The sequence below is a fragment of the Phoenix dactylifera genome, chromosome 11 (assembly GCF_051530095.1).
Source record: "Phoenix dactylifera cultivar Ajwa chromosome 11, Ajwa_hap1_PhDact_Kaust_v1.1, whole genome shotgun sequence".
NCBI lineage: Eukaryota > Viridiplantae > Streptophyta > Magnoliopsida > Arecales > Arecaceae > Phoenix > Phoenix dactylifera.
The window spans coordinates 21209788-21233343 of record NC_143200.1 but is presented as its reverse complement, the minus strand read 5'-3'; the positions used below and the strand labels follow the sequence as shown (position 1 = coordinate 21233343).

General features: G+C 40.9%; 4 protein-coding genes across 13 annotated transcripts in view; 2 read left to right on the top strand and 2 right to left on the bottom strand.

Moving 5' to 3' along the window:
- Window positions 1-1487: 1487 nt before the first annotated feature.
- Window positions 1488-9356, top strand: LOC103711394 (ribosome biogenesis protein BRX1 homolog 1-like). 5 transcript variants are annotated; one of them, XM_008797522.6, is made up of 9 exons: window positions 1488-1654; window positions 2141-2327; window positions 2421-2562; window positions 2984-3062; window positions 3286-3410; window positions 5879-5980; window positions 7047-7115; window positions 7204-7302; window positions 9070-9356. In XM_008797522.6, the coding sequence occupies exons 2-9, from the start codon at window positions 2146-2148 to the stop codon at window positions 9199-9201; spliced, it is 930 nt and encodes a 309-aa protein (XP_008795744.3). In that variant the 5' UTR covers window positions 1488-1654; window positions 2141-2145; the 3' UTR covers window positions 9202-9356. The 5 variants fall into 5 exon arrangements, with proteins under 5 accessions (XP_008795744.3, XP_008795743.3, XP_088563345.2 ...); XM_008797521.5 differs by having other exon boundaries at window positions 1508-1654; window positions 2135-2327; XM_017843872.3 differs by having other exon boundaries at window positions 1519-1654; window positions 2113-2327.
- Window positions 9357-10581: 1225 nt separating this feature from the next.
- Window positions 10582-15233, top strand: LOC103711393 (large ribosomal subunit protein eL6-like). Its single transcript, XM_088707220.2, has 4 exons — window positions 10582-11061; window positions 11136-11242; window positions 14609-14790; window positions 14875-15233. Exons 1-4 carry the CDS (start codon window positions 10808-10810, stop codon window positions 15028-15030), a joined length of 699 nt encoding a protein of 232 aa, XP_088563346.2. The 5' UTR covers window positions 10582-10807; the 3' UTR covers window positions 15031-15233.
- A 761-nt stretch (window positions 15234-15994) lies between these two features.
- Window positions 15995-19898, bottom strand: LOC103711391 (FT-interacting protein 1). Its single transcript, XM_017843860.5, has one exon. It carries the CDS (start codon window positions 19362-19364, stop codon window positions 16284-16286), a length of 3081 nt encoding a protein of 1026 aa, XP_017699349.4. The 5' UTR covers window positions 19365-19898; the 3' UTR covers window positions 15995-16283.
- A 1462-nt stretch (window positions 19899-21360) lies between these two features.
- LOC103711390 (clustered mitochondria protein-like) overlaps window positions 21361-23556 on the bottom strand; it is a 28859-nt gene continuing 26663 nt past the window's right edge. For all 6 annotated transcript variants that reach the window (XM_008797517.5, XM_088707215.2, XM_088707217.2 and 3 more), the window contains 2 exons: window positions 23081-23152; window positions 21361-22347 (listed from right to left, as the gene is read on the bottom strand). In XM_008797517.5, the coding sequence (XP_008795739.4) occupies window positions 21892-22347; window positions 23081-23152 (528 nt within the window). In that variant the 3' untranslated portion in view covers window positions 21361-21891. The remainder of the gene's footprint in view (window positions 22348-23080; window positions 23153-23556) is intronic.

The following is a 23556-nucleotide window of genomic DNA, read 5'->3' as shown; positions in this document are numbered from 1 at the left end:
TGCACAAAGTCTTTTAAATGACTTGGATGAATTGACTTCGGTTCTTTATTTTCTCTCCATTGACATACAAAGAAAAGGTGCATAATGGGGTTCACAAGACAATTTGAAAACATCGTCCCCGCATAATTAGTCACTTTTTTAGCATTAGAATCCAACTAGATTTAGAAAATTATAAGTTGGAGGGGAAATATAGAAGTTTCACCAAAAGCTCAAAAATTATTTATATGCTTAAAAATCGATAAATGTTAAAATAAAGAAGGTAAGATTATGTTTATGTCAGTATCCTTAAATAACTTTTTATATAAAAACAGGCATAAAATGGAAGAGGATGATAAACGTAGCAAAAATAATAGGATAAGCGACCATATGTAACTTATCTCTATATATGCTGATTTTCTATTTATGAACATGCAAGGATTTGCCTAAAACCCCACTCCTATTCTTCTATTTTTGAGAAAAAAGAAAACCAATGTTTATGTAAGGATCCTATAGTATACATCACAACTAGACTGCCACAAGCAACTTAAAATTATAATATATTTTATTATTATACTCTTATATTTGAGTTTTGGATGCATATTGCTCAAGATACCAAGACATAGAAGAGACACTTGTTAACATATTTATAAGATCTCTTAATTCCACCTTTAGCTTTGTAGACCTTGGATTCATAGTTAGCTTCCTCTTGAACCGCCACAAAAGTCAAATTTTCAATCTTCGACGGGTTTACAAAGTAGTTAGATTGCAAGAACATCAATATAAGATTTAAAAAAACTGATGAGTCAGTCATATTCTCCGTCCACAATTCCTCTCCATCATTAAATTAAACCCTTCTCCTAATCTTAGCCCTACACTCCATCTTTTTATCTTATCGATCCATAGAAGCACAACCTCAAGATCTAGTCGGATTAGAGAAATCTCAACTTGAGATTGGATAGGGTTATATTAGGGCCGAGGCATTCAACTTGGTCCAACCCATCCATGTTCTAACTCTATTTTCTTCCCCTTGTCGTCTCTATATCCCAAATTTGAGTTCACCTGCACATCACGGAGGAATTGAAAATTTTAGGTCTGTCCTTGGACTCCGTCTTAGATTAGTCCCCAACTTGAACTTATTTGTACAGTGTACCATCTACAGCCAGGAAAAGAAACTAAAAATAATAATAAAAAATCTTAAAAAATTGGATGTCCATGAACCCTAATTTGTGCAGCCCATCTCCCTTTCCGTTTCAAAGGATATCTACCGGCAAAGCCAGGTGACGGAGCCTTGCAATTGCTTCATTGATTTGTAATTTGTAATTTGTAATAACAAAAAACAAAAACAAAAAAGAAAAGGAAAAATACCAGTTCTCGCTCTTTCTTCTACTCTTATTGGATCGTCAATGCGTGCGGATGCGGGTCCAGATTATAGGCAATAAGTGCGGATCGGATACGGATACAGTAAGGCGGAGCTAAACCCAACCCGTTGGCATCCCTTCACGAACCCCAACCCAAAACCCTAACCCCTGATCCACCCGTGGCTCGCCCCATTCCTAAGCTCCCTCCAACCACTTCCCGAAATCCCGATTGATCAAATAGGACGGCGGCGTCCTCCGCTCTCTTCTTCTCCCTCTCCTGCTCGAGAAACCCTAGTCCCTTAAGGGCTCGTTCTCAGGTAATCCCTGATCTTCTAGGGTTTTCTTGTTCTCCTTCTCTTGGTTTTGTATCCCAGCCGGCCATCTTCCTCGATTCTCGCCTTTTAATCTACTTTTTTACGATTGAATGAATATTTATAGGTTCTTGATCGATTAACGCACTAAGATGTTTTAAGTTTCCTCTCAAATTGATGAATAAAGGTCGTTTTTTAATTCAAAATGAGATTTTTAGGGTTTTGTTTAGCAACGATATATAGTAACACAATTATTGTCTTTTTTTCTCTTATCTCTAAGCTCTCCTGCTCTATAAATCTCTCCCCGTGTTTATTGTAATAAAATCTGGTTTTCCTAGGATATTGTACTAATTGCTCGGTAATCTTACAATTGAAAATCCGTCCAAGCTACTAATTTTTATGAAGTGAGAGATGTAATTCTTTGAAGCAATAGATTTTTACCCTTTTTTCCTGCTTCAATTTAGTAATGGTAAGAATTCATGTCAGAATTAGTGGGAATGGGGAAGAAGCGAAAGCATGAGGAGGCTTCAGAAGCTCCAAAGAAGGAAATCGCCCCAGCGAGACCCCAACGGACTCTTGTGGGATGGAAGGAGGGGGAAGTTGAGAAGCAGAGAGATTCTCCAGTCTTTAGAAACAAAGAGAAGGTTCTAGTCACATGCTCACGGCGAATTACTTATAGGTAGTCTATTATAACTATACCGATGCCTAACTTTTGAAAAGTACTTCTTTTTCTGTATGTTTTGTTTGAATATGGTTTAATTTGTATTGGTAGGTATCGACATCTGATGTTGAATGTGGTGTCTTTTCTTCCTCACTGCAAGAAAGATAGCAAGGTTGAATCTAAAGAGAGCAAAGGAGCTACCCTTAATGAGTTGGTTGAGCTCAGGAACTGCTCCAGCTGCTTGTTTTTTGAGGTACAGGCTAAATCTTTTTATCGCATATTACTTGCCTACCTAACTAATTATATTGAAGGTTAATGTGCGTGCTTTTGTGAATATCACCATAGTGTGGCCCTCTTTTGTAATTAAATTCAGCAACCATGAGGTTAGCAGCTGGAAGTGGTTGAGATCAAGGCTCTAAGCTTCCATATAAATGGTGGATGCATTATGATTCTTTCTTAAATTAATAAAAGAGAAACTTTTTCTTTTTGTTTCTTTCCTATTTTTACCCCTAACATGGCTAGATGCTATATTCACTTTCTAAGTCTACAATCTTAAGTGGTTTTGTTACATCTGATAGTTCTACACTGTCATCACTTTATTTTTTAATTACTTAAATGCAACCATAAATGTGATTTATTTGTTGTTCATTCCTTGTATTATACCTGTACATCAGTGCAGAAAGCAGAAGGATCTTTACCTCTGGATGGCCAAGTCCCCAGGCGGACCATCTGTGAAATTCTTGGTCAATGCTGGTAACTACTTTCAATCGCTTACATCGTGTTCTTCTGCATACTATGCCTAAGATATATGCAACATGATGTAGATTTCTCAATTACCATTTTAACTTCTGTATCAGCTGAAAGTATCTTCTTTTGATCATAAATAAGAACTAAGGAAAATTCTGTGTTGTCTGGATGCTCCGCAACCATCATATATTCATGCCTTGATTAAGCATGTTTATTTCATTCTTTATAGTACACACAATGGAGGAATTGAAGCTGACTGGAAATCACTTAAAAGGATCTCGCCCAATCTTAACATTTTCAACAAATTTTGATAAAGAACCTCACTGGAAGCTTCTAAAGGAGATCATAATGCAGGTATGCTTGGTTTTTCATTCTTACTATGTGTGATGGCTGAAATTGTAATTTCAGAAATCGTGTATAAGTTGAATCCATAATCTCATTTTGAGCAAACATTTTTAGATCAGGCATGCAATGGGATCTATAAAAAAAAATGAAAACATTCACTTTATTGAACACTCTCTATCTACATAGAAAACAAGGCATAAACACCAATTGTGTGAAAAATCATTTTACCCAATAAAAGTTATCACTTACTAGTTTTTTTTTTTAAAAAAATATAATTTTGAAATATGTGTACAACTCGGATAGGTATATCGAACAGATTGACCCCTGAAAAATATAGTTTAATTGGATTAAATCAAAACTTGAAGCACCTATCTATATGTGGCAAGGAATTAGAAATCATTTACTAGAAATACATATGTTGCTGATTTTCTTTTTGAAGTTTTATGTTGTATCTCAACTTAGTGGTGCAGCTATCTAGCATTGTGTAATTATAGTTTGTCATTTCAAAATAAAATTGTGGCCGCTCCTTTTGACATTTTGCATGTCCAAGGCATCTTCATTATTTTTCTGTTTGTGTAACCCTTTTTTTTTTGTTTTTGGTATTCATATTTGCCACTATCAGATGTCAGATATGCCAATGGTTTACAATGAAACAGAACTACCGATTGACTTGTAGAAAAACCATGAATTTAAAATAGGATGAACTAATGTTTGATTTGGTGAAAAGGGACCAGTGAAAATGTTTTATGGTTTTGTTATCTCAAGTACTACCAACAAACATTTGGAAGAGAAATGTTCCAGAAGTTGAAGAAGCCATCAGGATTCAGCCTCATGAATAAGTTTGTTCTTTTAATCTTTTCTTTACCTGGGAGTTCTAAAAAAGGAAGTTTAGTCTTGTTGGAGTAGATAAAGGTGATCTTTTCTAAATTCTGCATGTTGAAGTGGACTCTTTTTTTCCTTAATTTTTAGACTTTAGGATGCCTGTTAAATGTGGGAAAACTGCACTATTGGTTGCATTGCAACCTTAATTGGGCTTGGTCTGCCTGGTTGGCACTCGCACTCTATACATGAGATTTAGTTGTTACACATCTGGATGAATGATGAACGTCGCCAAACTGATACTGAAATGCTCAAGAATCAAGAAAACATAATTGTGCATGGCAAGGACTTTTTGTCACATTTAGACTTAGCAATAGCGAGAGGAAACCAGACTATTGAGAAACGATAATTCCTTTGGGATCCATGTTAGTTGCCCACCTATTCAAACATGCAACAAAATTATGGAAATAAGAATGGAAATTCATTACTCGAATCTTGAGTTGACTTCATTAGAGGTTAAAGGTTCAATGGAGAAACTATAAACAAAGGAGTACATAACAAATTAACATCCTTTAACTATTCGGTTTGGAGTGGTTAGGATTTGATTATGATGAGCTTGGAGCAAGAAAATGAGAGACTATGCCTGTTAAGACACTTTGCTTGCTTACCAAGTGATAACTGGGGAATGACAGAAGGTTACTATTGAAACACATAAAGAGATCTTCCAATCTGTTGTGACCCTGTATAGGTTTAGTTGTGACATTTTATTGGAGAAAAAGAATTTCTACCTTATGTGTGATCCCCTTTAGAAATATGTGAAAGGGACCAGTTGAATACTCCATCGACGTTTTTTGAGTGAGACATAGAAGTATTTTGCTTTGAAATTGAAAAGCACAATGTACAAAGAAAACCATTGTGCGGTTGGCAGGGCCTCATTAAAAGAGAATGTTTATTGTGAGAACAATGTTTCCCTCAAATATGTGAAAGACATGATGGGTTGTAACCTTAATGATCTTCTTTTTTGTTGTATGTGCAAACATGTGATAAAAATATCTGCATCCCAACTTTCTGATGAGCCCCAATTTTCCTTTGTTGGATATTTCTATGTTCATTTTCTAGGAGTCATGAAACATAAGGAGTAAGATTTAGAGTGGTTTTTTTTAAAAAAATATAACCGACTAGCAAGAGCAACCTGATATATACACTTCAAAAATCCCGCCACTGCACAAGTTACCCCATTCTGCGAAGTATAGACTCATGTAAGAATAAAAATACATCGATAAACAATATACGGAACACATCATAGTTATATAATACATATTTAATATAGACTACAAGGATAACCATATCAAACATCGCTTAGACTAGAGGTGGCATGTTAATAGTTGTCTCATGATCTCATTAAAGTTCAGATGACATTTTGATTGGATTATGATATTTCTAGCAATTTTAGTATCTGTATGACTCTGCAGCTGATGCTATGGCCCTTGTAGAAGAGTTTCTTTCCATATGTGCATCGATGAGATTATTTTGCTGCATATGTACTGATGCATTCTGTAGCCGATGCTAGTGGCCCCTGTAGAAAAGTCTGTTTCCTTGTGTGCATTGGTAACATTGTTTTGCTGCAAATATGCTGATGCCTTTATTTCTAACTGCAGATATTTGGAACACCAAAAGATCACAGAAAAGCTAAACCTTTCCATGACCATGTCCTTGTTTTTTCAATCGTCGACGATCACATATGGTTTCGAAATTATCAGGTGATGTGGTCTTACAATGACACTTATGATTAGTTGCATATGAATTGTTATCCAAGTAAGCAGATTCTTTGTCAGCAAGATAAAAGTTTTGTTTACGTGAAAACACCATTCAATTAATCTGTTTTCGGATAATTTGTGAATTAGGATCCAATTGTTAAGCTGAATGCCAAGTGGTGGCATCTATGACATGCAATGCTTAATTTTGTATGAAACAAGATCCAGTGTGTGCATGCAATTGTTATGTCTAATGGCTTCATTATTGCTTAAGGCCTCCATCTGAGCTATTCAGATATTGAGTTTCAGTGTTCGATGCAAGGGCGCACACACCCCCACAGCCCTGTTAACATTACCAGCAGATTTATTTGACCTTGGACCGACCCCCCAAACCTGCTGCTTGAATCTAGCTTTGGTGCAAATGCAATCAAGTGGAGCTCCCCAAAAAAATTAGAGTATGAAAGTGCTTAGGAAGTTGTGGAAGCAAGTCTGCAGAGAAATTTTGTTGTGGGTGCGGTACCCTGGGCTGAAAAGTCATGACTACTGAACTCTTAAAATTGAAAATCGAAGCCACATGTTCCATTTGTGCTTTGGTACTTTCCTCCTGGGAGGAGGCCTAGCTCTGTTCTTAAACCTAGATATGGATACTACTATAATTATTGTGATACTCTGGATAACTATTTGTGGTCAAAAGCTTTTGAACCATGAAGATATGGAATTTTACTGATCCATTGCACGACTTTGAAGGTATGGTTCCTGGTTCTTTTTGGCTAGGGATGGTGTAAAATTTTACAACCCATGTTGATATTTTCATGTTGTTTTAACCTGCACATGTTAGTTACAATGAATTTACTGGAAAAACTAAAGAGGCATGGCATAGTTACAAGTCATATGCCTGAAGTTGGATTGAGGATTATATCCGATGTTCAAGTTTAATGTACAAGTCCTGGATGACTATGCTTTAAAGGGCATCAAAATGCAGCTTTTGAACTATAAAATTGTTTTCCAGAATTTTATCAATATAGGTATATATTATATTTTCAAACCTTACTAAAGTCTGATGGCCATGCAGATTTCTGTTCCGCACAATGAAACAGATAAAGTGGACAGAGGAGGTTTAGACAAAATGACGCTCGTAGAGGTATCCAGTAGTTTTTTCTCAAGTTTGTAAGGCATATGTCTTGACATGAATATTGGTTCTCTGATAACGTGGAGTTGGATGCAAATAGGTTGGTCCAAGATTTTGTTTGAATCCAATCAAGATATTTGGTGGCAGTTTTGGTGGCCCAACATTGTATGAGAACCCGTTTTATGTATCACCTAACCAGGTAGCTGTCATCTTTTTCTCTGTGTTTAGATATGCCTTTTTACACGATTCAAAGTTTTAGCTAGTATTTGTTATTTCATCTAAAATGTTTTAAACTAAAAATAAGCAGAAAGAAAATACCTACAATAGAAATAAGCATGTAAACATTTGACTGGCGTTTGGTTCAAAATTGTAACATTTCATTTGACCGAAACCAGAACTGTATTTGTTTGCACAAATTCACTCGTCAGGAAGCTCTAATCAGGCTTTGGAGACTGGTTAGGACCTATCCGTTTGAACCAGTTTTCTTATGAGCACTCTTCCTTTACTAGTGAAATAATTCCAGCTTAAATCAAAACAAAAGACTTATTTTTCACTATATATAGATCAGGATTCACCTTGAGTTTATGCCTGACAAGCCTGAATTATAATGTGGTTCTATATGAAACTTTCTTTGTTCATCTCATAATCAAACAATACAGCAACTTAGCAAGATTATATGTGTAACTCTAGTAAGACCTGCTTCTCAAATATTGCATATATGGTTTTTCAATTTGATATTCGTTATGTGTAACTCTAGTAAGACCTGCTTCTCAAATATTGCATATATGGTTTTTCAATTTGATATTCGTTTAACATTTTGTGCCCCTTACAGAAGGCATGGCAGAGACCTTTTTGTGTAAGGGGTTTTCTGAAATAGAATTTGCAGAGGTGTTGCCAAATAAATCTTTGTTTTAATTTGCTTTGATATTTACTGCTAATATTTCATGAATTTTCTAGGTTCATTGTAGGATTCTTCTCAATTCACTGTTTTGATAAAAAAAAATCTAGTCAATTGGAAGCGATGGCTGATCATATGGTTTTAAGGCCCTTTATATATTTTTTAAGAGGATGATAGAGATTGTTAGTGATGTTTTGAGGGGTTTTTCTTTTTTTTTTAATTAAAAAAAAATCCTCTGCTTAATGATAAGCCAGATGGTGACTGTGCCTTCCTCAAATGGAAGATTGATATGGTGTTAAAATGGTCTAGTTATATAATCATGAATCTGATCTTCCATAAGGTTTCGCATGGTATTAATTGCCAGCTGATATTTCCTGTGAGAACAAGTAAACTTTTTCCCATCTGCAGGATTCCTATCATGATTATGTTGTTCTTTAAGAAATTTTTTCTGTATCTACTTATGCTATGTATTCCTGATAGCACTGTTACTGTAAGGATGCTTCTAGAAAAAGGTGTGACCTGTCCTTGCAAGGAGTTCAGTTTTTCATGTCCAACCTGATGCGAACCACTCTGTGGGCAATGCACGACTTGTTTTCTCACCTGGGATTTCGCCCCTCGTGCCCAAGGCCTCACAAGATAGACATGTTCCTCCATCCAAGCCCTTTTTGCAATTATACATTAGGTTATTGTGAAAATCATCCTTTGCAACTCCAGCAGAGTCCGGCTTTTCTTGAAATTTGTTGGTCTCAACTCCATGAAGTCTTAAAGCTATCATTTTCACCTCTGCCTAAGTCTCCTATTCATGTAGGCTACAGTTGCATGCCAAGAAATATGAGAATGTGTCTTTGTGCAGATTACATTCAATTATAGTGTATGATATATCTTGATTATGATTTTATATTGCTTCTAAGAAGTGGTGGTGATGGTTGCGAAGGTAGAATGTACCAGAATGACTACACTCCTGTTGCTTTATCCATTTTCCTATATTGTGTTCTGGTGACTTTGCCATCTCAATATTGTTGATCTTTGAAGTTTGTTTTTTCGCTTACTGTTTCAACTTGGCGTCAGATTCGGGCACTTGAGAAGAGGAAAAAAGCTGGGAAGTATGCAAAGAAAGTCAAGGCTAAGACAAGGAGGAAGATGCATGAAATGTCGAATCCTTTGGAGCCTGATGAGTTTGCAGATATGTGGAAGGAATAAAGTTTGCCTGCCTATGTTTAACCTATAGAAGATGTATGCATATGAAAAACAGAATTTTGGTTATCTTTCTGCTTTTCAGTTCTGGGAGTAGAAAAGTGAAGGTTGTAATTCATGTTTCCTGAACTAGGAATTGAATGCATTTAGTTGGTGAGAAATCATAATATGGTATCCATTTTTCGATATAACATAAGTAATATTGATTTTTTGTTTGCTATTAAAGAACCAGAGCCAGAGGTTCCACCCTATCCATAGAGGCCTTTTTTTGATGGTGCTGTAATGCACCCACGGCGGTGCGTTTCTATTTGAGCAAATTGTTCTCTGCCTTTGTTTCTTGCAGTGTTTCGTAAGCTAGTTTCTTTTGCAATTTTAAAATAAGCTAGTTTCAGTTAGATTATTAGCATTAGTCTTTGTTATATTAAATCAGAACTTTTTAGATGTGTTTGAGGTATCTGAATTATGATTCACTAGAATTGCCTGTTGAATGCCCGCTTAGGGATCTGTACATGGTACTTAGTTGATTACGACACACTAGTTTATAAATCGAATATCAAACCATATTTTGAAATTGGGCTTGGTATATGGTCTAATGTTATTAGAGAGTTCAAAGTTTCACTTATGTTGGCTTTCTTCATCAACGCGAAGAGTGAGAGATGCCCGTCTCTTGAAGGATTGATGACACCCGGTTTAATTTGGAATCATGATATTCTTTGGGCCAACTGCTAGCTATAAGTTGCTATCAAATCGATATGTCAACCATGACTCAGAAAGGATTCCTGGTTGGATGATGGCATATGATCAGATGAATATTTTTGCGTTCTGGGATGCTGTCGCTAGAGACTCTTGTGGCAAAGCCTAGGTAATGGTGCAGATTTCCCGTTTTACATGAAACCAAGAGGTAACTAATTTTAGAAGTCTGTTTTTCACGTTAGACTAGTAGAGTGGTTCGTTTGTGTACCGCCAATGTTGGCACGGGGAGAAGTACCATTTGCCTTCCCATTTTTTTTTGTTCTTCTTAGCTTGGTTGGATCAGGTTGAGACAACTTCGATATGTTCTTAGGGTTGCTTCATCTTCCGACCTCGTCAGATTATATTGTAGAGAACGCTAGATTAATTTGTGCAGCATATGCAATCCTACCTCGCCCAATCCTCAACATTGTTATTTGTTAAACACTAACGGGTAAATCTAACAAGTCCTTAGAGTCTGTTCAGGTCGGAACAAGCTTAATTGGGTCGAGCCGGTCGTCCTTTTCCATGACTCCTGCATTCGATTTGGATCATTTCTGGATGTCGTACAGCATGTGCATCTCATTCGTCTGAACCCTGCGGTGGTCGTCATCCAACAAGCATGGAAAGCTAGCTCGATATCGGACCAAAATTTGCGGTTGGTGCAGTCCAGATCTTGGCGCGCGAATCTGCACGTCCAACGGATGATAGATAGCGCATAAAACCTCCATCAATTCATTAGGGTTTGCAGCAGCGGGCTCTCTGTCTCCCTTCCGTATAAATTCAGCGCTCCACGGTTTACCCTTTCCTCGCCCCATTTCCTCCTCCTCCTCTTGTCCATTTCTTCTTCTCCGTGCTCCCTGTGGTGCTGTCAAGGAGAGATATGGCGGCGAAGAAGGCCAGAGTGACGAGCAGGAACCCGGAATTGATCCGGGGGATCGGGAAGTACTCGCGGTCGAAGATGTACCACAAGCGCGGGATCTGGGCGATCAAGGCCAAGTACGGCGGCGCATTACCCCGCCACGAGCCCAAGGCGGCGCCGCCCAAGCCCACCGAGAAGCCCCCAAAGTTCTACCCCACCGACGACGTCAAGATCCCCATTCCGAATCGCCGCAAGCCCAAGCCCACGAAGCTCAGGTACGCCCATAACCCTCTCGCCCTCTCTTTCTCCATATGAATTAACGGTTGTTTTATTTGGATTTGGGGACCAGGCCGAGCATTACGCCCGGGACGGTGTTGATTCTTCTCGCGGGGAGGTTTATGGGGAAGCGAGTTGTCTTCTTGAAGCAGCTGCCTTCGGGATTGCTCCTCGTTACTGGTGAGTGTTTGTAGCTCTGTTTAGCTTGGGTCTATTGTATTGCATTCCGAATCTGTTTATCTTTATTTCCTGATTTGTTAAAGATTTGTTTTTATCCCTTAGAAAGGAGATATTGTTTGTTTTTGACGTGTAGGATATGTTTGACCTGTTTAGAAGTAGTTAGGTATTTTATCTGGAGCTTCATGCAAATCATCATGCAGCATCGATTGCATGAATTGAATTTTGTCGTAGATTCATGCTGTTTTCTTTTGTTTTGTTGTAGTTCGCATTCATGATTGGGTAGCATGGGGTTCCTTTCCTGCTCTACTCAGTAATTATGTGCAGTCGAGTGAATTAACAGTGGTAAATGAACATATTTTGTTCTATTTATCCTATCAGTTGCGATGGTAAGTATTTGGGATGGTTGCTGAGCAATTCATCTCGATTTTATTAGAACATCATTTAGATGGGGTGGGGTGCTATTTCGATATTTTTTTGAGATGGTACTTGTTAATCCCAGCCATCCATTTGAGAGGAGTCAAAATGTATTTTTCCATCTTATACGGTTTCATCCGTGTCATTGGAGCAGCAAGGGTTGTGGTAATAGGTGAATGGTGAGAGCAGCCGCAGGGTGGACCGGGCAGAGATACTGTTGAAACTGGTGTATTGATGCTGGAGTGGGCGCTCAGGGGGAAGGTGGGGTGGTGGATCAGAGTCTTGAAGCTGTTTTTGCATGGTGGTGGGGGATTGAAGTCAGAGGTGGAGCCAGAGGTGGCCGAGCAGTACCATTAGGCAGTTGTGGAAGTGGAATATGATGGCTGAGAGCAGCTACTACAACTTATTTGAGGTTGGATGTGGATTGCTGGAGGTGGTGGAGAAAATTGCCTAGAGTGAGGCTATAGAGGGCTTTGCCAGCAGCAGTAGCGACGACGTGAAGGGCCTCATCGGTGGATGGTGGCTGGCGTGGTCTAACCATGGAACAGATGGGCATGGCTCATTGGTGGCCTCCCCAACAGGAAGAAGAAGGAATGGTGTGGATATAAAATGAACAAAAGTAACCTTGATACTTCACTATTACAAGAGAAAAAACAACAGATCTAACATTTACGGATGACTGGTTAGCAACTGGTTTTCTGTTATATTTTCGCCTTTGATTTTGGAAGGAGTAGTGATGCTTTAACAGAATTTTGGTACTCGTACGGAATTTAAAAGAGCACCGTAGCATCTCCCTTTAGATGGTGATGCAACATATTTTTAGGACAGTACTAAAATGTTATCCATTACTCTGAGGTTGTTTTTCCCTTATCATCTGATTTGGTTCTTCTTAAAAGGATTTATTCTGGTTTTATTAGATATAATTACTGCAAAGGAATGCATACGATGAGTTATGGATGGAGGTAGGTGGTAGACTTGTTCATTGGTTTGTTTTGGTTGGTTGGTTGGGTAGCTAATGAGTCAGTTTCGGAAGAGTGCTATTAAATTATTGTTATTATTATTGCTATATTATTATTAATATTATTATTATTACTACTACTACTTATAATTTTTTTTGGGTGTGGGAAGCTGGGGTCAGGGTGTCCTGAGAAGTTTCTGATCCCACATTCGGAATATTTTTGTCAGGATCCCTTTCTAAAATAATTGCACTATCTGGTATATTGGTGAAGTTGGTAAATCCAACTCCAATAAAATAACTAAAGAGCTGCTGCTTGTAGTTTCGTCATTCACCTCTCAACTTTATTTCAAATATGCATATGTAACATAATACACTATTCAAAAATCTCTATAATGCCTAAATAGTAAATAACCAATTTTAAAAATATTAAATTGTCCATTAAATTAATTTACATATTGGAGTAAGTCATATCTTCTCTTTTACATTTTACAGTTATGTGAGTGATTAATGTAACATTAATCCATGGTGACTATACAAGCAGGTAATTTTGACCCTAGTTCCGTCCTTCATGGTTAGTCTTTACATCATGTGGGATTTGTGTAAGATGGTGCTGGTGCATCCATTTCATCGGCTAATAGTTGTAAGCAGTGTTTTGCACCTGTGACATGGCCTGAACTTTTTTGTTTGCTGGGTCAGAAATTGTTAATTTGATCTCCAGTGAACTGTAGTTTGACTGCTTTAACCCCTCATTGCCTATAAGTCCCTTCCTCTTCTTCCTTAAAAAAAGTTGATATTCTACCTTGATCATTACAATCAAAAGCAGGTTTCGGGACAGGAAATAAAGGTTGCTGTAAGCACAGCTGCTTTGCCTTTATGAGAAAATTATAGTTTTATCCTACGAAATTTTCTCCAGCCTTTAAGAGACATATCTAGGGAGCTGTGGTGTATAACCATGTCTAAAGTTTTTGCTTGCATGATTTCAGCGTATCATAACTCTGGAGTGTGGAAAATGGTGGTGCATGTAAGACAATGGAAGAGAATGAGGGAGAGAGCTGGACCTGTTCATGTGAACCTATAGTGTTCTAAATACAAATTTGGAAGGAGGGTTGGCAATAATAAGTCGGGTTGAGTCGAGATGGTTCACGTCAGCCTCTTCTTCCAATTGATGCAGGTCATGGACCTGATCCTGCTAATGGTTCGACGTTGTGAACCAATCAACCTGCCTGATGCAAGGTACCGTAGCTCCTCACACATTATCACCAGCAACTGACCATACCTCAGCCTGATCTGATTGAAGTAAAACAACAAAAATGACAGAAAAGGATAATGAAGGATTAAGCACAAGATGCAGAGCACATTGCGATAGATCATTGATATAAAATTTTACTGGGGGAAAAACAAATGATGCTGACTGTTATGTCTTTGCTCTCTAATGTATTTTGTAATGGTGATCTGTTTTTTTCCCTTTTTGTACCTTTGATGTTGATAAAATATGTTGAAATGTCCTTTTGAGATAATTGATAAATGATATAATTTTGAAGGCATTACTACAATTGTTATGTTATTTCTTTTTATCGTATCTTGGAACGTAACCTGTGTTTTCAAAGCAACAATAATAAATATATTGAAATTTTCAGTCTTTGAAAAATAAAATTATGAATCTTGTAGGGACTTTAAAGATACATATTATGGATGGTAGCAGTAACTATCAATGCACGACTATAGCCAACTGTAGCTTAGGTCTTGTTTTTATATGTTTTGATCAAAATCCCAAGTATCTCATCCAATGCTCAATTTGATGAAACAGTGCTGAAACCAACATAGTCCTTTTGGCATTCTGTTTCAGTTAGTAGGCCAAAAAATCAGAAACAAGTATGCAATTGCATCTAACTGTTTAATGTATTTTTCCTTATTCCTTTTTCTGATAGTTGATTTACTTGTCTCCACCAATTTTGTTTCTTGGAATTGCTTCTTGTAATGTTATGCTGCTGCAGGGCCCTTCAAGATAAATGGAGTTCCTCTGCGTCGTGTGAATCAGGCTTATGTGATTGGAACATCCACCAAGATTGATATTTCTGGGGTTGATGTTGAGAAATTTGATGACAAATATTTCACAAAGGAAAATAAGAAGAAGACAAACAAGAGTGAAAGTGAATTTTTTGATACAGAAAAAGAGGTCTGTTGCTATTGATCACAGATTCTGGCTGATGACATTTATATGTGCCCCATTGCTGATCGTATAATTCTTAAAATAATGTAGGTAACCAAGGCACTCCCTCAGGAGAAGAAAGATGATCAGAAGTTCGTGGATGCCCAATTGATCAAAGCCATTGAAGCTGTTCCAGACTTGAAGGCATATTTAGGCGCTAGATTTTCTCTTAGGGCAGGCATGAAACCACATGAGCTTGTTTTCTAAAATGGCAATGAAAGCATTTGAGTAGCTTCCCTTTGAAGTGCTATTCAAGCTTCAATATAGGCGGTTTCTTTCAGTTTTGGATGTGAGGAAGTGAACTTGATTTTTGGTTTATGTTTGGTTTGTTATTCATGAGGCCGTATTTGGTTGGTTGGACTATTTAGATAAATCTGAATTATTAATAGATTGACTCCTTTTTTTTTTGGTGTAGGGTGTGTTATTTTTTACCTTTGAGAATGAGTTTATGGGTTTTTTTTGGTACACAGGGTCTTCATAGAATGCTCATATGAGTACATTCAATAAAATCAGAAAAAAAAGCTGGTGTAGTGAGTAGAGAACATCAGCCCGATTCATTCAGAGAAAACCTTAAAGTGATGCGCCACAAATGAGGCCACTCAGTCAGCTATAGTATTTGCCTCTCAATAAATATGTGGCTTTAAAGAAGTTAATAGTCTCTTGCAATAGTTTTTTTGTTCAGCACTAAGAATATTTTTGGTTTGGAATCTGATCACGGAGTTGTTTTTGCCAAATTTGTGGGAATAAAGTTCAGCAGCCTAATCCTACACAATGTTGTGTGATGCGGTCAGGAGAATATAACTTTCCTTGATTTCAAAAGTGACGGCACGTATATGTGCGCAATTCATGTAACTTTAATCTTCTCCGAGCACTACTAACTTTTAAAAGTATGGCACCTCTGCTTTCTTTACCTCAAGTACGATTAAATGGTGGAAGGAGAATCCCCTTTTTATTAGAATATTTTTATCGCTCATACTTTCTCTGGAAGTCTCATCGAGCTGTACCGGCTGCTAGTTCCTTTACTTTTCCCCTTCATCCAAACATCTTCAAATATTGGCCTATCTTCTACCTAAGCGACCTTCTATTTTTGATTGTAGTGCATCATTACCTGTGACGCAAATCACTATATGATCAATCTACTGACAGTTTTTCTCAGAAAGCCAGAGGGAAGTTCGAAGAAGAACGCGAGTACATATTGAAAAGGAAAACGAAACATTACGTTATTACATCACGGGAGGACTTGGAAGTTATACGATAGACTCTCAACTCACCATCCAAAATAAAAACAAGAGGAAAAGCTGAACTTCGTAATCATTACACCACTTAAAAGAAAGATGTCAAAAAAATAAAATAAAATACATATACCAGTATAGTTCAACAAATACCAAAATTAGAGCACTTTGGAGAGGGCTAGATCTTCCCCCTAAACAGGTTCCTCCATGGCGGCAGCTAACGTCCTTTCAAAGCATGCTATCAATCCGGGATGGCAGTCTCTTGAAGAAATTGCTCGGCACCGAGGGCAGCTTGCTCCTGAACCGGGGGTGGCGCAGCGTGTACAGTCCTGCCACCAGTGCTATGACCCTGAATGGGGTCACGTACAGCGCCACAGCTGCAATTAGGCAGAACATCACAAAGAGGCAGGTTGCCCTTGGGTCCCTCCAACTCAAGAGGGACTGAAACCTCTCGCCCTGCGTCGCCATGTCCCCCACCACCGTCTGTATCCTCCCTGCCACGCTCCGAAGCCTGTCATACCTCATCCGGACCAAATCATGGGGCTTCGTCGTGGGAAATGTGTCGAACTCCTCGTCGAGCTCGTCCGGGTGCGTGGCCTCCGCCCAGGAAAGCTTCGTGTCCATGTGCGGCGGGTGCCTCGGCCTGAACCTGTAATTCCACAGCCCGATCATAAACATGTACAGGAACATCGTCGGGAGGATGAGCTCGGGATAACAGATGAGTATCACGAACAGGACATGGACGAGTATGGTCGTGATCGGATTCTTCCAGTGGCAAACATCGTCGAACCAGCGGCACATAGCAATGGAACCCGAGAGCAGCGACATGATCCGGAAGAAGTTGGCCTTGCTCCTCCTCATGCTCCACATGTGGGAGTCCGCGTCCAGCATGTACTCGACCACCTCCTTCCTCAGCGGCGGCTCTGCCCGGCCGAGCCTCGCCGCCACGATGCTCATCGCTTGGTACCGCAGGTTGTCGACCTGGCTCACAGTGAATGGATGGATGTAATGCATCTTGGGCAGAAGAGGGTGGCCGTAGAGGTAGATTACGTTGGCGAGAGAGAGGCAGGTGAAGCGCAGCGCCAGCTGCAGCTCCCCCATCTTCTTCACCCCCGACGGCTGGAGAACGATGAGCGGGTACGCATGCGTGTATATCCGATCCATTTCGAGCGTCGAGAGCCGAATCCTCACCTTGCCGATTCTCATGTCTTTGGGCGGCCCAGCTCCGGCAGGCTTGTCATTGCCGCCGAGATGGCAGTTGTCGAACACTCCAAGCGTGATCACGGTGCAGGGGTCGAAGACCTCCCACGTGTACTGCTCGTTCCATTTGGGATTGAAGGAGTCGATGATCGTTCGAGTCCGAACCCATTTCTGGCCATATTTCGCAACGCAGTAGGCGTCGGTGGTGCCCCTGCCATCCTTGGCCTTCATCGGAGCTAGACCTTGGGCGCTGAGAATGCCGACCTCCAGGATTCCGATGGGCTGCTTCCAGAGCTGGCGGGCGGTGGGGCGGGTGTCGCTGATGTACATGGTGGACTCGTCCATGACGTGGTAGGCTCCCTCGAGGCAGACGCGCAGGTGGACCCTGGTCGAGAACCTGAGCTCCTTCCGCTGCTGGCCTTCGAGCGCGCCGAAGCCGAACCTCTCCAGATTGAACCACCGCGAGTGCACCGGCCGGTGGTCCAGCCGCTTCTCGAACAGTGACATCGGCAGCGCAATCCTCCCGAGCAACTCGTCTTTCGTCGGCTGCACCCGGTCCTCGACGGTGAGCACCAGGTGCTCCTCGAAGGGCTCGGCCGCGACGAACACCAGGTCCTCATTCCACATGGGATTCAAGGTTCGCGTGCTGCAGACTCGAGTCTTGAGCACCTGGTTGCCGACCTGGGCCTTGACGAACGCATCCGGGTACCGGCCTTTCTCGGTCGGCTGCACGTCCTGAGCTTCGATGACATTCACTCTGAGGTACCAGAGCTTTGGGGAGACGTAGACCTTCGACCGGATGTTGAACACTCCCTCGCCTTGCACCGAGGCAGCGTCGGCGTGCCACGCCTCCGGGAAGGCCTCGTCGGCCTGCGTCCCCATCCACACAGCGAGCATGATCTCCCCCCTCACCTTGACTTCCCCCCGGCGGTCCTCCAGCCGGTACCACTGCGGGGCTAAGGGACTGTCCGGCGGGACTCTCGTCGGCACTTCGTTCAGATCAAACACCACCTTCCCGACATAGTCGTCCCTCGCCACCATCTCCCTATCCTTGACAAACACTTCGAGGACCGTCGACTGGATTCGCTCCTTGGAGAAAGCGAACACCTGGTTCCATTCAGGATGGGTCCTCTTCTCGTAGTGTTTGGTGGTGCCCCGGTAGTTGCCGAGCTTCACCTCCGCGTACGGGTCGCAGCTTCCGGTCAAGGCGTTGGGGGGGAGGTCCTTGGCCTTGACGACGCGCACGTAGAGGTAGTACATCTGCTCGACGAGGTCGTAGGTGCTCGTGAACTTGTCGCCGTAGAGGCTCGTCATCCACGCGCCACCCCTCCCATGGGCCCCTGCAGGCCATCGCTCGCCGAGCTGGGGGGTGGTGTCCTTGAGCTTGTACTCCTCTCCCCGGCTCGGCTGGGCCTGGCCATGTTGAACCTGGTGGTACGTCATGATCGGCACAGGCACGGCTGCTGGGCTCTGCTGCTCGATTGATTTCCCCGCCTGTGGCGAGACCTGATGCTTGTTGATGTGGCGGATGGTCTCTACTTTTACTTCAACTGGCTCTTTGATCACCTCCGCTTCCTCTTCAGCGGGAGAAGAGGCAGGGGTTTTAGTAGTAGTAGAATTGCTTTCAACTACAGGGGGGCTCTCGGCAGTAGAAGTGGCGGTCGATGTTTCAGTTGTATCGGTGGAAGGAGGGGGAGATGGAAGTGGTGGTGGAGTTTTAGGCTCTGGAGAGATGTAGAGCTTCAAGGCGATGTCGCCTTTGACTGAGGAGAGGAACCACTTCTTCTCTAGTGGGAATCTCTGGAGGATTTCCTCGCCTTTTCTAACAATATTCGAGCCGTGAATTCTTACCTTCCCGAGGAAGTTGCGACCGGGGAAGGTCTTCCGGTCGTTGTAGATGCAGACCTCGATGCTCTGTTTCGAGAGGATTTCAGGATCGTCGAGGTAGAAGGAGAGCTTCTGGTTCCACACGGGGTTGAGATCCTTGGGGATGGTTCTGGTTCGGATGAGCTGGTTGCCAAAGTCCACCTCAACGAATGCGCTTGCCGACCCCTCGCCGTCCTTGGGCATAAGATCACGGGCATCCACCACCTCTACCACCAGCTTCATGTTCCTCCGCCCTCAGCCAAGTTTCTCGGCTTCTCTTGCCGGCGAGGAAGCGAAAGTGGCCGGCCACCTTGCAAGCAATCTCAAGCCCAATTGTGACGCAAAGTTGTGCTGCCTTCTCCTTTCTTTCAGTGACTCAAGATGGCAGGCTCTGCCTTCAAGGGGGAAGGAAGCGGACTTCATTCATGGAGAAGCTACGTCTTTGTGAGCAAGGGACTAAAGGATCCAAAGAGGGAAGAACCTGAAGCTATATTTAAAAGGCGAAAGTGGAGGGAATAAAGATGTGATCATGATGGGTCGGTGGCGGTGCCTTAGCCAAGTCTGTCATGGAACCGGATGAGTCATGGACGGAACTGAGTTTTGTTTGGAGAAAACTGACCATGTTGGGTTGCATGTTGGGCCTTGTTTAGACGAGGGAACTGCAAGAAAGCCTTGTGGTCGCGATGGGTAGGACAAGGAGAGGTAGGTCAATTTGGTTGGGCGGCTTAAAGGGGTCTCTCGGTGTTAATCTTCGTATCCCTTCCTTCTTCGGCCAGCAAAGCCGGGGGGGAAAAGCAAAGCGTGGGGCCGAAATAGTAGTGTAAAGCGGAGGGCGTTTCAAAAGCTAAAGCTGAACCCAGAGGCTTTTAGGGCACGGGGGGACTTTAGCCTAAGATGCTTTCCTGGGAGCTTTATTCTCCTTGTTTCAATTAAACACTTGCTTGCGCTCCTGCTACCGCATTTCCTGGGTACCACCTGTTCCTGATGTTCAATTTGAGAAGTTTAGAGTTTGATATCTGATGACACTTTTTTAGGTAGGGATGTTAACAGTGATAGTTTTTCGGTATGTTTTGATATTGAAAATCAAATTTTTGACATTGACAATGATAACTCTTTTCTGAATGAACTAAAAAGTTTTTTTTCTAGTTATTTAAATAATGGGTCTAAGAAAAACAATCACTACTATTATCATTACATATATGATCCCTCTTCTTGGTTTCCTAGGGTGGAAGACCGGAGAGGGACGAGGTTTTGGTGGGAAAATAAAAGGGAGGAATGCTAGGAGGAGAAAAGGTTCAGAGTTCAGAAAAGAATGATATCATGAACAATAATCCAAATTTCTGGGAACAGTCCAGAGAATGATTCAAGCTAGTGAAAAGTTTTTGAAGGATACGAAAGTTTTAGTTAACTCAAAGAGATTGTCACGTTACTTCTATGCACCTTATGCACAACTTAGTAGATACTAACAAAAGCTGATCTAGGGTGGATCAGCTGATATGGAGAAGCAAGGAATGATACTAGTCATCTAATAAAAAGTGATCTATAAATGTCAAGAAAGCAATAGCTGGTTGTGCAGAGATTAGCTGATGAACGCATAGAAGCATCTGGCAACCAATTTTCTGAGGCAAATTCAACAGCTGTGAGATGAAGTTCTCAACTTGTGTTGCCTCGCCTCCTTTGCCAGAAAGACATACAAAGACATTTGACAAAATATTTTTTTTTCCTCCAAAGAAGGGGAGGTTTCACAGCGGGAACTTGCTGACCACTTGAAATAAAGTACAATCACTATCTCTTTTTATATATATATATATATTGGAATGGCCAGTTTGGAGGGTTGATAACCAGATTGGCATCCCCTTTCCACTCCATCCTAGCCCACCGAAACGATTGTTTTATTCTTTACCGCCGACCAAGATCTTGGCTATCTTTCCAAGTTGGAATTGATTCTCTACGCCACTTTAAACATGTAGGGAGTGGATTCTCAATTATAGCTGTCCTATGATTATTCCATGGCTTCAGCGTTTAGTAAGGCCATGACCAGGTATTCATTCAAGGACCGCTAATGCTAGTAAATTTATTTTTACAGCTGACACTGGGTAATACTCACTATGAATGAATTCATTAGATTCACTAAAATGAGCATTATACCAACATATTTAGGAGAAAGACTACTGGGTTAAAAGCTCACCATCTTAGCAATATTAAAACAAAAAAAAAAGTAACGCAAATAAAAAGCGACTAATAATAGCACTCGAATGTCGCATTTCCAAAATAAATATTTTTAGGATTCATGAACTGGCCTATGTCCCATATTTTACAAGTTACAAGACCCTGCTGGCCATGCTCTTCTGACATATTGTGCAAAATACATCATTTAGAAAGTAATAACGACCTGTATGAAGAGAAGCTTGTCTGGTTGCCGCATCTGCCGTTCTTGATTCAAATGTCTAAGCAACCACTTATTGGAAATGAAACCCAAGGTGAGTCCATACTGTCAACTGGAGGTTGAATCTTTGCTAGAATCTAGAGCATCCAAACGAGTAATTCATGAGAACATCAATTGAACAAACTTCAGCATCTATCTGGATCTTCATGATTCCAGCTGATGTCATCCTATAAAAATCTTCATGACTGAATGAGAATGTTAACTTATTATCATCAATTTACCCCCAATGAAGCATAAAATGTTCTGTGGTCCTTAAAAATCACATCCATGTCCAAAACTGCAGGCTATATAGCCTAACTGATAAAAACGCCATCATTTCCTTCCTCAAGCTGTAGCCTGTGGTTTTGATTTTTGCTTTTTTGCATCCAATGAACCTAAAGACGTTCCTAAACCAACAGGAGCTCGATCTTCATTGTTCTCAGCTGACCCATTGGTATCCTTTGTTCCAACTGAAGTAGCATTTAAGGTGGAGCTATTGCTCGCCTCCCCATTGGGTTCATTTGCCTGGGCATTTGGTTGAGCTTCAGATGCAGCAGCCCCAGTGTTAATGATGTCAAGGAGTTGACTCAGTGGGGGAAGAGCTTGGACAGGGACACCATTCTGGCGTACAAGGAGACCTCTAGCTTCAGCTTTCTTTCGGATTTCTGCTGCTGCTCGAGCTGCTCGTTCATCAACACTCCTTCCCCGAGGCAGGGCCTCACCAATTATAGCTGCATTAAGGGATTTGTTGACTGATGATGCGCTGGCATTTCCAGACCCCCCAGCCACAGCCTGGAATGCCTGTAAAAGATCAGGGTTAGCCTGCTGCAGCATGTTATCAGAATCATGTTGTGCCTATCCTGATATGGACCGAATATAACAGGAGACATGACTAGTACATTGAAGCTACATTTATGACCTCTCAGAAGAAATGCTAGAGTAACAGCAGAGACTGCAGTGCAGGGTCTAAATCATGGATCATGCTGTTGCTTATTATGAAGAGGGAAAGGCTTTCAAATTTCATACGAGTCTTCTAATATAGTTACCAACATCCAACCAGCTTAATCCTGATCAAAACATCTTGAAATGCATGATTGGCCAACTTTCTACTGGTTTAGATACACTCATAACCACAAACAAAAGCAAACATCTGTTGCTAGAAAAAAAAAAAAAAAAAAAAAAAAAGCCTATCTACTTTGTGGCCATATTGTGCAACTATGGCCTAGAAGAAGTAAATCCACCCATGCACCTGTGCTATGAAATTTTAAAACTTTGTCGGAATTCTATGATCATTTTTGGGTTTCAGCCCTGCAACACTGGAGAAACAAACTCCTATGACATTTCCCAAATCCTATGACTGTCTCCCAAATGATCAAACGTAAAGATTAATCATGTGCAATGTGATTTGCTCCACACCATACCAGGGAAAACAGTGCACAGTCAAACGATTTAACAGGAACTAACAAAAACTAAAGTTTAATATTAAAGCAAATCCACACACACATAAACTTCATAAAGATGAGTTTGGACATACCTTCAAAATATCAATAGCCTTCAAGGCAGAAGCCGTATTCACCACCTGCCCCTTTTGTTTCTGTGCACTTGCCTGGCCCAAAGTAATTTAATGAAAAACACCAATTAGAGTAATACAACCATGTTCTCATTGGTAACTCAACCTACAAGATATTGGCAAAAATTTAAAAAGTATTTCTAAAAGGGAAAAGTTTCATAACCTATCTATAGAGCTAAAATGTATGACACTGTTCTCTTTACATTATCTTGAACAGATTCTAATGGTGCTACCATGAAAATCTCCAAAAATAAAAAGGCAAGAGCCTGAATATCTGAGAAAATTGTAATGCTTAACACCATGTTGCAAGGGAGAAAGAAAAAGAGAAACAGATTAGAATGATCTTACAAGTAAACAATATCTATCTATTCTTGTAACCAAACGTGGCTTATCTTCAGGAACAAGTAAAAAAGAGTCGCACATTCTTAATGATAAAATGC